This window comes from Rhinatrema bivittatum, chromosome 6 (assembly GCF_901001135.1).
Source record: "Rhinatrema bivittatum chromosome 6, aRhiBiv1.1, whole genome shotgun sequence".
Taxonomy (NCBI): Eukaryota; Metazoa; Chordata; class Amphibia; order Gymnophiona; family Rhinatrematidae; genus Rhinatrema; species Rhinatrema bivittatum.
Window position 1 is genome coordinate 50,174,409 of NC_042620.1, and position 14,105 is coordinate 50,188,513.

Below are 14,105 nucleotides of genomic sequence, written 5' to 3' on the forward strand. Positions count from 1 at the left end.
TGTTTAAGCCTTTTCGTTTTTTTTCCCATTAACCATGTTTGGGGGTTTTCTTTTTGTGAAGGACCAATCAAAATTGACTGCAGCAGCTCATCCCACTTAGTATTTCAACCTGTATATATGTTCATAATGTCATATTAAGAGGTTGCAGCTGTGCAGTCATTAAGCAATTGTTGGTGTTGACCTGATTGTGCATGGTTTGCTTAAGCAGGCTATAAAGCACATATCTGTTTCTTAGAAATTATATTTGAGACAGTCTGAAGGAACTTAGGCAGAGGTATTTGTTTTTGGCCTTCATGTGCTATAAATAGTTTACAGGATATCCACAATGATTCATCAGATATAACAGGATACATTTAGTTCAATAACCAAATTAATTGCATGTTTCAGTTGTCCTGAGAACCAGACCAAAACTGAACGAAATCACTGTCAACCTGGAAGATGTAGTAGGCCAGATTGACAAACTAAAGAGTAGCAAGGCACCTGGACCGGATGGTATGCATCCCAGGGTACTAAAGGAACTCAAAAATGAAATTTCTGACCTATTAGTTAAAATTTGTAACCTATCATTAAAATCATCCATTGTACCTGAAGACTGGAGGGTGGCCAATGTAACCCCAATATTTAAAAAAGGCTCCAGGGGTGATCCGGGTAACTATAGACCAGTGAGCCTAACTTCAGTGCCGGGAAAAATAGTGGAAACTATCCTCAAGATCAAAATTGTAGAGCATATAGAAAGACATGATTTAATGGGACACAGTCAACATGGATTTACCCAAGGGAAGTCTTGCCTAACAAACCTGCTTCATTTTTTTGAAGGGGTTAATAAACATGTGGATAAAGGTGAACCGGTAGATGTAGTGTATTTGGATTTTCAGAAGGCGTTTGACAAAGTCCCTCATGAGAGGCTTCTACGAAAACTAAAAAGTCATGGGATAGGAGGCGATGTCCTTTCGTGGATTACAAACTGGTTAAAAGACAGGAAACAGAGAGTAGGACTAAATGGTCAATTTTCTCAGTGGAAAAGGGTAAACAGTGGAGTGCCTCAGGGATCTGTACTTGGACCGGTGCTTTTCAATATATATATCAATGATCTGGAAAGGAATACGATGAGTGACGTTATCAAATTTGCGGATGATACAAAATTATTCAGAGTAGTTAAATCACAAGCAGACTGTGATACATTACAGGAGGACCTTGCAAGACTGGAAGATTGGGCATCCAAATGGCAGATGAAATTTAATGTGGACAAGTGCAAGGTGTTGCATATAGGGAAAAATAACCCTAGCTGTAGTTACACGATGTTAGGTTCCATATTAGGAGCTACCACCCAAGAAAGAGATCTAGGCGTCATAGTAGATAATACATTGAAATCGTCAGCTCAGTGTGCTGCAGCAGTCAAAAAAGCAAATAAAATGTTAGGAATTATTAGGAAGGGAATGGTTAATAAAACGGAAAATGTCATAATGCCTCTATATCGCTCCATGGTGAGACCACACCTTGAATACTGTGTACAATTCTGGTCGCCGTATCTCAAAAAAGATATAGTTGCAATGGAGAAGGTACAGAGAAGGGCAACCAAAATGATAAAGGGGATGGAACAGCTCCCCTATGAGGAAAGGCTGAAGAGGTTAGGGCTGTTCAGCTTGGAGAAGAGACGGCTGAGGGGGGATATCATAGAGGTCTTTAAGATCATGAGAGGTCTTGAACGAGTAGATGTGACTCGGTTATTTACACTTTCGAATAATAGAAGGACTAGGGGGCATTCCATGAAGTTAGCAAGTAGCACATTTAAGACTAATCGGAGAAAATTCTTTTTCACTCAACGCACAATAAATCTCTGGAATTTGTTGCCAGAGGATGTGGTTAGTGCAGTTAGTGTAGCTGGGTTCAAAAAAGGTTTGGATAAGTTCTTGGAAGAGAAGTCCATTAACTGCTATTAATCAAGTTTACTTAGGGAATAGTCACTGCTATTAATTGCATCAGTAGCATGGGAACTTCTAGGTGTTTGGGTAATTGCCAGGTTCTTGTGGCCTGGTTTGGCCTCTGTTGGAAACAGGATGCTGGGCTTGATGGACCCTTGGTCTGACCCAGCATGGCAATTTCTTATGTTCTTATGTTCTTATATACCTCAAGACTTAGCCGAAGAATATCATAGTGTAGCTCAGAATTTCAAGTTAGTATCTATGCTGTGTGAGTATTGGAGATTTTACAGCTGAATGTCATTCTCCTATTGATAGCACTTTAAACAAAAAAAAATGCAATGGTGCTGAAGTTTCTGTGTTTAGAATTTAAATGTTGGTATAGATGCTTTATTTTTGGCTGAATTCAGTAACATTCATAGATTGTTTGATTTTGTATTATATTGTAACCCCTTTTGGGGTCCCAAATAAAAATGCAGGCTGTCAAGTATAAATAATGTGTGCTGGTGATAAGGAAATATCTTAGTTCTCTGTTTCCTCTTGGAGAAAGGAGGTGTGGTTAGAGCAGTGATTTATGAGCTAGGAAAGGAGGAACATGAGCTGAAATCCTGGTCCCTTGCTGTGTAAACTTTTACTTTGTCTACTTGTCTTTCATTTTATGCAGCTGTATTTGCATATTAATTGCTTTCTTCCATATTATCCTTTTGCATACAGATCAGGCACCAAGCCTTTATAACTAAAGTTAATCTAAATTATTAATTCTATGATGTTTCAAGGCATTTGTAGTTTGTGACTACCAAAGACAAGTTTATTCTTTAGATTAATATTGCATCTTTGCATTTTAACAATGTGCAGCATTCGCAGATCCTGTTCATGTTTTATTTGTAATTGTTTGTCTGAAACACGAGTCATATGTGCTCTACTGAAATATGCAAGTCATTTCTAATGGCTCAGAATCTGAAAGGTTTTTTTTTCTTTGCAGAGCTAACACATGAATTTCTACAGATACTGGAGAAAACCCCTAGTAGATTGAAAAGGATTCGAAACTGGAGGGTAAAGGAAATTTGCTGTAATTTTGTTTTTGCTTTAGAGCGTGTACAAAATTCATTTGAGCATGATTTGATTCTTACTTTGTTTACATAAAAGATACTGTTAGCAAGTAGTACACCTAAGGACCAATTTTCAAACAGTCCATACTGGGACAAAGACCATGCATACTTTTTACCTAAAGTTTCTGCATCAGTTTTCAGAGCGAACATACACATTTACTTTCACGTTGAAGTTTGCCACAGGCACAAAGTATGTGCTGCTATTTGCTCAATTCTTTTCCTGTACGAGGATTTTTGCTAGAAAATATGCCCAAATATTTGAAAATGACATTTATGCATGTACTTGTCCTCTTCTAACTTGGGAATACCACCTCTTAATGTTGCATTGTGGAACAACTCATGGACTTGAGCCACAATGATGGAGAGCAGTTTCAGACAGCCAAATAATGGGGGTAAAACACTTTTTACACAAGTAATTCACTTTGACAATTGTCCTAGGTATAAATCGAGAGTTTTGAGGTGCTTCATGTTTATGCACTTCTTAAAATAAGGAAAGAAGTGAAAATCATGCATATGCATGAGGTTTATAATGCTTTTCAACTTTATCCATAATCTCACCAGAGTCTGGTCATTTTGAACAGAGTAATTTAAAGGCTAATGATGCCTACCTCTCCCCTCCAAGTTTTAAGATGGCCAGTGTGATTTAGCAGTAGTTATTGTGTCTCCAGATGGATAGACTTTTTTTTTTAGACAATTTCTATAAGGATACTTCCAGAAGGGTAGCAGCAAAAATGACAAGGATGCTGGTAGCACCTTATAGACTAACCAATTTATTGAGGCATGAGCTTTTGAGGACAGATGACGACGTACACCTTGTCCTTGAAAGCTCATACCATAATAAATTGATTAGTTATAAGATGCCACCAGTCTCCTTGTCATTTTTATAAGATGTTTCTTCCTAGAGATATGTACTTGGTGGAATAAAATATATATTTGATATGCAAATATGAAACACAGCCAAAAGATATAATAGACTAAGAAATTTTCAGGAAATCTGGAATCCCGTAGATTATATATCCTAGGTACAGTAATTACAACTTCATTAGACCAAATATGTGGAACAGTTTGGTAGTCTCCTCCCATATACATTAGTTTTGTTCACTAAATGGATATTTTACATAAAAAGTTTTGCGAAATCAGTAAAAATATTTGAACTCAAAAACTTAAGTAAATGAAGACTGACTTTCATTATATGGTTCTGATTTTGGACACTGCCTCATTTTGAAAGTGAAGCCCTTTGTTTGTTATGATACTGAGATAATGAAAACTTGTCTTGTAATGGTCTAAGAAGACAAGCAGATCGATCGGTCTTACAAGCAGTTCCATGGTTTTGATTCTTCGAAGCACAGCAGACTTCCAGAGCTTTCTGGAAAAGACTAGTGTCTTTTCTGAGTATAATCACAATGGCCCCACAGATGCCTCTGTTCTCTAGCAACCTTGGGCAAGACTTTCAGTGCTGCAGTTGGTTTTCCACGCAAGCAGTTTTTTCTTGCCTGTTTTCTTCCTTTCTAATTTCACTAGAAAGGTTATCATTTTCTTTGTTTTCTTTTGTAGATTTTTTCATTGTTCCTGTTTTTTTCAGCAGTGCTGTATACTTGCAAGCCAACCAGATACATTTTCTTCTCCATAGGCAACTCTTCTAAAAGAAAATATTTCAATGTTTGATTTTGTTGCATTTATTTGTTTTGTCTATATCAGAAGCAGGCCAGCAGTTTCAGGTTCTGCTCCAAGTGCACCCATAATGTGTCCATCACAGACCATCACAGCACCTGCTGCATATAGATAGATGACCATAATGTCTTTGACCATGAAATCCACTCAAGGGTGTCGCCTAGAGTAGTTCAAGCCTAGAAGAATTAGCTTAACGCCAAACACTGACCATAATTGTGGTCATGCTTATGATCAGGTTTTGCAAAGTGGCCCTTAGCCTCTTTAGCATCTCTCACCAATGTTCTTCCTGAGTCAAGCCAAGTCATGACTAGGGTTGCAAGTAATTGGGTCAAAATTAGTTTGTGCTTAGCTCTTGCACAAAATCTTTAGTGTGTGGGCACAGCTCCAAAAGTTTGGACATGTCAGTGTTCTACATTTCAGAGAAAATAACCTGAAAACCAGCTCATTTTCCCCCTTGTCTCTACAGAACTAGTTAGGAGCCTTCTAGTCACACCTTGAAAGGATCAATAAAGTACTTGTAGTCACCTTCAAGGCAGAACCTTGATACTGTTGTCAACATTGTTTGAGCAGAGGTAGATAGGAGAATTGCTGAGAAATTCACTTTCCATCCCCAGGAAGTAGAGTTTTGAGCATAGAGTTCAGCTGCGATGGGTGTGTTAAATGATCTGCCGCTAGAATTCTCCCCTGCTCTGTTGACTGATGTTTTGACTTCCAACACCGGTATTGCCTCCATCTCCATTGAAACCTGAACCAGATGTGTTGGCATGGGTTACACCTGTGTGTCTGTCCTAAAAACCTGATAATAGTTGAACTTTTGTGGCATGGGTCTCTGGCTTCCAGGTCAGTATGTGCTTAGATCCTATTGAATCTCACTTCAGAAAGAAATCAGTCTGTAGAGGCCTGCTACTTGCTGATTTTGAGCATAAGAGTATTCTTAAGGAGATTGACTCTTCAAACTTTTTCTTGGCAGTATTTCCATAACCAGCAAGGAATAATTTTTCATCTGAAAACCTTTCTTACTCAGATTTTGTGCAGAAAATGACCCAAGGCCATTTCCTTCGATTTAGAGATTGCAAGAGAGTCCAGGGCACCTTATTTTGGTCTTGTCAAGTACTTTGGGCCTAAGGAGTGGTTGGTAGCACCTGTCCATCCTAATTTTCAGAATATATTCCAGAGGATGTAGGAAGCCCCACACTTCGTACCTTCTATTAGCAAGAAGGTGCATAGAAAGTACTATGTTCAGTTTGCCACCTTAGATTGTTTTGATTACACCCTCAAAAGGGCCAGGAAGGTTGACTTGTGTGTCTGTTTCTCTGGGGGTATGTGTAAGACTCTGGACTTTATTGGGAGAAGTAATTATCAGAATGCTATGCATCAGTTTCATATAACATCCTATGATATCTACATGATCCAGTATTTGTATAGCCTTTGGGAGCAAGCTGTATCATTTGCTGTATTTCTTCCTCAAGAGAAATGAGACAAATTACACTTTGGACAGAAGGGAGGAATATGATGTCTAATTCACACGATCTATGATGTATTTATCGAGAGCCTCTGCTGTGGCTATTGACACCAGTAGACACTCACGGCTACACACCTCAAGCCTCACTGAGGATATGCCAAACAGGCTTGCTTACGTGTTATGCAGTGAACATATGTTCTTAGGAGAGAACATCAAGAAAGCATTGGATCTCATTAAAAGCCAACAGACTACTTTAGACTCTCTTCACTTCCAACTCCAAACTGTCTCTGATCCCACAAAGGTTTCAGTGTGGCATCCACAAGGAGCAGTTTCTTATATCTTACCAAGAACATGCTCGCCCCAAGTCCTTGCCATCATGAACACAAGCTCCAAGTCTAATACTGCCAATCAATCAAAACCAGTTTTGGAGTTTTGACTGGATTCAAGAGAAATAGCTGACTTCCCAGAAGACCCCTCTGTAGAGGGGAGGATGAAGATTTTTTTTTAAACTGTTGGCCCATTGTATCTTCAGATAGTTTGGGGGGCCCTCTGGATCAAAAGATACTTACAGGTTATGTCTGTTGTTGATCCCACAAAATTGTGCACTCAGAAAAATATTCACACGCTTCCAGCACCAGTTGGATATCTCCTTCATCTTGCAGTCCAGCAGTCAAATGTGTGCCACCATGGGGAGAGCAGGTGGGGATTTTACTCCATGTTCTTCCTGGTTCCCAAATGAACTAAAGGTTAAGAGCCATCCTAAACCTAAGGGTTTCAACAGATTCCTAATGAAAGAGCAGTTCGAGATGATCAGGAAGTTGCATGATATAACAAGTTTTAAATGATTACCATAGGCTCCATTCTTCCTCTTTTAAACAAAGGAGACTGCCTGTTCTCTGGATCTGGATGAGGCTTATATTCACATAGAACTAACTGGCTGTGATTGGATTTATCTCAGGTTTGTAATAGGGACACAACTTTTGTACTACATCATCCATTTTGGCTTAAATTGGGGATTTGTGATTTTCTTACTCAGACAGTTGACTGATGAAGAACACATCTTAGGAGCAGAAGAAATCAGTGCAAAAGCCAGTTGTACGTTGCAGTCAGTAGGATTCATCATCAGCTTTGGTTCTTAAATGGAAGGAAAGCGTTTATCAAATAAAATAAACTGAGCCCATCACATCACTTAAGTTCATAGGGCTCTTTTAAACAAAATTCAGGCGATGACCTGTTTTTCCACCAGCTGGGCCCAATGACAGTCACTACAGTGGAGGCGATAATGCAGAGTTAGCAGACATGTGTCTGGTCCATGTTGGGCCTGATTGTTTCCACAGGAAAAATTAATCCTGTGGCAGGTCCTCCTATGAGACAAACCCAAAGAAGCATAAATTATCAGTGGAGCCAAACCGTGCAGCGACTTCTTTAAATGTGCGAGTGTCATGAAAGATTGCAGACTGCCTTAGTGGCTATTTTTTAATACTCCTCCTGACTACAGATACATCCAGCCTGTACTGTGAAACTCACCTGTAAGGGCTTCACATCTAGGGTCCATAATCCCTCTGGGAGAAATTGTTGCACATCATCTTTTTAGAGTTAAGGGTAGTACTGAATACTCACAGAAAACCATTCATGACCTACTTGTACAAGCAGGAACAGGATTGCTCTTTTTGCATTTGGGTGACTGTCATTTATGAAACAGCACAATAAAGCCTTAACTATTAAACACAATTCCTCAAATAATTACACCTCAACAGCTGGAACTGCTGCAGGGAAACACTATCATCATAGGAACTGTGTCTATTAGAGTCCAATTTGTTTTATATTTTTCAATTGCAAATACAAAATTTTTCAGTTAATCTCTCATTTTATTCATAGCTACTTAGCATTTATTGCAGGTGAGAAATTCAACCAACAACATGATGCTAGCAGCGTTTCGAGAGCTGTACTCAACTGCTGTCTACTTCAGGGGAACTTGCCATCCTCGCAAAACGGATCCTTTTTGCAAGGATCGAAAGTTCACCTGACGCAGAGAGCAGTTGAGTATGCTTTTGAAACGCTGCCAGCGTCGGGTTGTTAGGTTGAATTTCTCACCTGTAATAAAAGCTAAGTAGCTATAAATAAAATGAGATTAACTGAAAAATTGTTTGCAATTGAAAAATATAAAACAAATTGGACTCTAATAGACACAGATCCTATGATGGTAGTGTTTCCTCGCAGCGGTTCCGGCTGTTGAGGTGTAATTATTTGAGGAATTGTACTTAATAGTTAAAGACTTTGTCATGCTGCTGTTTTCATTGTTAATTCAAGAAGTTACAGCTTATCCTTTGCTGGGTGTGGGAGTAGTTTGATTTATGAAACTGGCCATCTGTTATGGAATGACTGAGCCACATACCTTGTAGGGTCTATCTGAAGTGGATCTTGCAGCAGTCCTGAACAGGAAGGTACCAGACTTCTGTTCCAGGAGGAGCTCAGAAGGCATTTCGTGGAGAACATGCCTTTGTACATGTATTCTCTAACTTAGTAGCAAAATTCTTTTTGAAAAATTCAAGACTGGGAAACTATGATCCTCATAGCTCCTTTTGGCCAAGACAAATATGTGCTGCTCCTCTTTGGTGTCTGTCTCTAAGGAAGCCAGTCCTCCTACTTTGTTTATGCAAGGCCAGGGTTTGTTGCTTCACCTCATTAGTTTCTGAGCCTCACAACTTGTTTCTCTCTAAAAGTATCTCAAATCCTTCTGGCATCTAGGAGGAAATTCACTTGGTGATCTTATGGTTTCAGATAAAGGTGTTTGCTATTTTGTGTGAGGGCGAGAGACTTTAGACCCCTTTCTCCTGCCAGATACAAAAGCTTTTGAATATCTTCTACATCGCTGAGTCGTCCCAAGACTAAATTAATAGGGTTCTGCCTCAGTGTGGTTTGCACTTATCAGCAATATATAGAAGGAGGCTCATTTCTAGTTGTCGGATTAATGTGGGATTTAGTTTAATTGAAGCCTTCCATCAAGCCACCTGCTGTGCTACAGACATCAACATGGTTCTTGCTCATCTGATGACATCCCCTTTTGAGCCTCTTATTTCTTATGAATTCAAATGATTGAACTGGAAGTAGTTTTTTGGGGTTTTTTTGTAGCAGTCACTTCATCCTGAAGAAGTATTGAGTTGCAGAGCCTAGTGTCTTGTCCTGAATTTCAACACCATGGGCTTCTGACATGTCCCAGATTTCCTATTTTAATCGGTCAGTCATCCTGCCAGTATATTTCAATAAGCTAGATACCTAAGAGGGCATAGTGGCTCTCCATTCTCTGGACTGAAAAAGAGCCATCGCCCTCTATCTGCAGCAAACTAAAGCCCTCAGAAAGCCCACCCAGCTTTGTTTCTTTTAACCCTACCAAGCTAGGCCACGCAGTGATGGAAATGCACCATTTCAAATTGTCTAGTGGAATGCTTCGCCTCTTATTATGCTCTGAAAGGCTAGATATTAGATGATAAGAACCATGCTATTGCTAATCTTCCATCTAAAATCTTCTTTTGAGATTTGCAAAGCAGCAATATGGAGTTCAGTCAATATGTAAACATATCATTGTTTAGATCACCTCCATTCGGGAAGCCAGGTTAGGATTGACTGTCCTCCCTGGAAATTTTAAGGGATAGAAACCATCTCTCTACCTAGGGATTATTTTTTTTGTTTCAAGTTGTCTTGCTTGTGTATGTTCTAGTTTACAAAAAAATAAAAGAATCTGCAAAAAGGGATTTTCCCCAAAAACAAGTTTTGCTTATTAGAAGATATATTTTTTTTTAATACTGAAGACAACTCTTAGCTAGGGAGTCCCATAATGTGACTGGTTGATCTGCTTGTAAAAAAAAAAAGTGCTTACCTGTGACAGGTATTCTCTTAAGACAAATAACCAGTCACACACAGTACCTGCCTCCCCTTGAGAGTTGTTTTCTCTTTCCCAGCTTTATTAACTGGAAACTGAGGCAGCTGTGGGAGAACTGTACAGGAAATCCTGCGCATTTTGGAAAAGTCTTTTCCCTAAAGCTCTGGAAATTTCTTCCACTAGGGATTGGTATGGTCACGTGATCTCATCTTCAGAGAACATCGGCTCAATATAAACTTACAATAGCATTAGAATAAAACACTAGCACTATATAGAAAAAAATTTTTAAAAGCACTGATTTTGGAAAAGATTCAGTTTTCAAACACTCGGCAATGTGTGGAAAGTAATTACAGAAATCATTTATAGTAACATTCTTAACAAAAAAAAAAAAAAAAGCACAGCGATTGCCCTTTAGAGGTAATGGTTGTCATTAACAATCTGCTGGGCTGCACAAAGCTTTTATGTGCCATGCCTTAGCTTATTTACATATCCCATTTTAGCTGAAATTGTTTGCTATTACTAGGCAACACCTGAGTGCCCAGTAATTTATAAAGAGCTATTAAAACTGCAGTATTTTAGAATTTTAAAAAAAATGCATAACAGCTTGAGGTTGCCCTTTTAAAGTTATTGTATGTCACTGTTTCATAAGACAATGATTTTCCTTTTTTTGAACTGTTCTTTCAACTAATTTAATCATTTTCAGCAAATGAGTTATTTTGAATTGAGACCTTTGCATCTCCCCTTACTTATGTACATCTATCATAAAATATTTCAATAGTTTAATAGTATTCTTGTGCCTTTATTAGCTCTATTTTTTTCCCTTCTGGTAGGCTAATCAGGCTGCTAAGAAACCTAAAGTGGAAGGACAAGTTGAAAATTCTCTTCTTGGCTCTTCTTTGGTCCAGAATTCCATTTTAGTAGATGCTGTTACTGGCATATCTACAAATGCAAGTTTTCAGAAGGCATCTACTTCAACATTTCCTGCACCAGTCTCTCTGAACTCAGGAAATATTGCTGGTCAAACCACCCATACCCCAGAGCATTTGGCAATATTGGCTACAGGAATGCCAAGTACCTCGTATAGTTCATCACACCATGAATGGCCTCAACATCAAGAGCAAACCAGGACAGAGCAAGCTTATTCTCAGAAACAAGAGACCACTACTGGTAGTCAATTTAATACTAACTTTCCACAAGGAGCATCTGTGCAGTTGCATTCTGGGTTGCATCACCGTTCTGACAAAGTCTCTGAGCATTCTACTGTTAAACAAGAATACCCACATAAGTCAGGAAACAGCAAGCACCACGTGCAAGTTTCTGTTTCTTCTATGGCTATCCCTCATAGAATGACCTTGGACAAATACAGAGAAAAGCGCAAACTAGAAACACTTGATATAGATGTAAGGGATCAATATGTATCTGTCCAAGCAGAACAGCAACAAAAAAAGCACACACAGTCCCACACAGGCAGTAGCAGTTCTGTAACATCACCTATTAAAATGAAAATTCCTCTTCCAAGTACTGAAAAAACTGAAAAGCATGTGTCCGATAAGAAAGAAAAAGCTGGCTCACTCAAACTACGCATACCAATCCCGCCGACAGAAAAGAGCTCCAGTAAAGACGAGTTAAAAATGAAAATAAAAGTTTCTTCCTCAGACAGACACAGTTCATCTGATGAGGGCAGTGGCAAGAGTAAACATTCAAGTCCACATGTTGGCAAAGAGCTCAAAGAAAAGCACAAAGAACAATCTTCAAGCCGCCACCACAGTAGCAGCCACAAGCATTCCCATTCATACAGTGGTGGAGGGACCAGCAAACTTAGCACAGATGGAATACCTCCAGCTGTCTTGAGGAGTCCCGTTGGCCTGAGTAATGATGGTACTTCCTCTAGTTCCAGCTCTTCAAGAAAGAGGTTGCATACCAATGATGCTTCTCACAACCACCACTCCAAAATGAGCAAAAGTTCCAAAAGTTCAGGTAGTTCATCTAGTTCTTCCTCCTCTGTTAAGCAGTATATATCCTCTCACAACTCTGTTCTTAACCTTCCCTTACCCCCTCCTCCCCCTGTCACATACCAGGTGGGCTACGGACATCTCAGCACCCTCGTGAAACTGGACAAGAAACCAGTGGAGACCAACGGTCCTGATGCCAATCACGAGTACAGTACACACAGCCAGCATATGGACTACAAAGACACATTCGACATGCTGGATTCACTGTTAAGTGCCCAAGGAATGAATATGTAATCATTTATTTAGATTAATTTTTTTCTTAACCTTTTTAATTTAAAAATTGTTAGTAAGAAAAACTTCCTAATCTAGCAGTGGTAGCAGCAACTATTGCTGCCATTGCTTCAGTCGTACTTAAGTGCTGCTTTATCCTTCACTCTGAAAAGAAGAGGTTATAGTAAACAAGTCTCTATCTCCACACGTGATAGTATTATACTGTAATAGCATGGAAGGCGCAAAAGCAAAACTCAGTATTTCTACAAATGTAGCTAAGGACAGTAGAATGAATGGCTGCTTTTAGGTGTATAGAATGCCTCAAGCATTAATTATTTATATTTTTGGATAGAGCAGCCGCACACTTTTTTTGTTGCTTAGCTTTTGGATGAGTGTAATTGGTTTTTGTGTATTTATACTGTATGTATGATTTGCATGTTTTGATAAAGGGATAAAAACAGTATACTGACAACTGTTTACAAGAAAGTGGAGAAAAATGTACATACATTTTTGTATGTTTAGCTATACCATAAACTACTCAGGTTTGGAGCTGCTTGTAAGTATCACAATATACAGAATAATTTTATTTTATCTTGTCAGAGCCAACCAGTAATCCAAGCAAAGGTGACTCTGTCATGTTTATCTTATACTGTAAGCCTTATTGGGAGCTGCGGCAAGGGACACCACTACAGAGAGGGTATTCAGGGCCATGTAAGGTCATCACTGTACAGTGTTTCCAGTGAGGTGGTGGAGAACCTCCGGCCTCAACTTGGCTGTACTGACCATCTTGGCCACTGAAACGTCCCAAGTGTTCTGAAGGAAAAAAGGAATAAAAAATAAAGTTTACATAATCTTTTGCTGTGAAGTGCATTTAAATGTTTATTGGCTTGATGCAGTAATATAGACAGAGCTATTACTTAATAATGGCTATGTAGATTAATGTGATTAAAATTTTGTGTAAAAAAAAAAAACTTACATGGTGAAAAATAAGTAAGTTGTTTTTTTTTTTGTTTTTTAATTCAACACTAATAACTATTTTAATAGCAAACAGGAATCACTGTTTCCATTAGTATTTCAGAATGACTAGTGTTCTGAATGTAGGATAAAAACACGTGCTTGTGTTATGCCATATTTCTTTTTCAGGTGAATGCAGCCTTCACAATAAGGGTAAACTATTATCCAAATTTTCCTTTGTTCCAACAATAAACCAGTTATCACTGATTCTATGTGCAATGTAGTTGTGATTATAGTTTATAAAATCAGAGGTTTCTTGTTTTGTTTTCAGACGGTCTGTGAAAAGTCAATTAAACCACTAGTGTACATTTTATCTTTGTCTAGAAGTATCATAATATTGCTGATGTAGTGTTTGTGTGTTTTTTTGTCTCTAACAGGTGATTAGCTTAAAACACTTTACCTCCTTGATTTTATATTGACAGGTAACACTGCAGCATGACTTAAGCCTAATAAAAATAATTGTCTCAAAATGTATCCTAAATCTGTCAAATAAATTGTTGTGAATGTAAGCGCAAATAAAACCCCTCTGATCATGTGAGAAATCTATTTTTACAAAACCAGAAACCTTTTTTTTTTTGCTGAGCATTGTTCAATAATGCTAGTAGTATATTGCACTGTAAAGAACCATTAAGCAAATATAGGCATTAAACCAAAAAGAGGATGTTTTGTTTTGATGCCTTTTCTTCATGTTCTCTTCACAGGGCAGTATATTACTAAAATGAAAACATTATTCTAATGTTTTTCTGACTTTTGAGTAAGTTTTTGAGTTTTCTACATTCTTGGAGGTGGTTTATATTTATTTTTTTTTACTATGAGTTTTGTAGGCAT

The 14,105-nt window shown here is 38.4% G+C and overlaps 1 protein-coding gene across 3 annotated transcripts in view; it reads left to right on the plus strand.

The window, feature by feature from the left end:
* CCNT2 (cyclin T2) overlaps positions 1–13,815 on the plus strand; it is a 147,234-nt gene extending 133,419 nt beyond the window's left edge. For 2 of the 3 annotated variants that reach the window (XM_029605361.1, XM_029605362.1), the window contains exons 8-9: positions 2,902–2,972; positions 10,872–13,815. In XM_029605361.1, coding sequence (XP_029461221.1) covers positions 2,902–2,972; positions 10,872–12,287 — 1,487 coding nt within the window. In that variant the 3' untranslated portion in view covers positions 12,288–13,815. The remainder of the gene's footprint in view (positions 1–2,901; positions 2,973–10,871) is intronic. The other variant, XM_029605364.1, reaches the window with a different exon arrangement.
* The last annotated feature ends 290 nt before the right edge of the window (positions 13,816–14,105 follow it).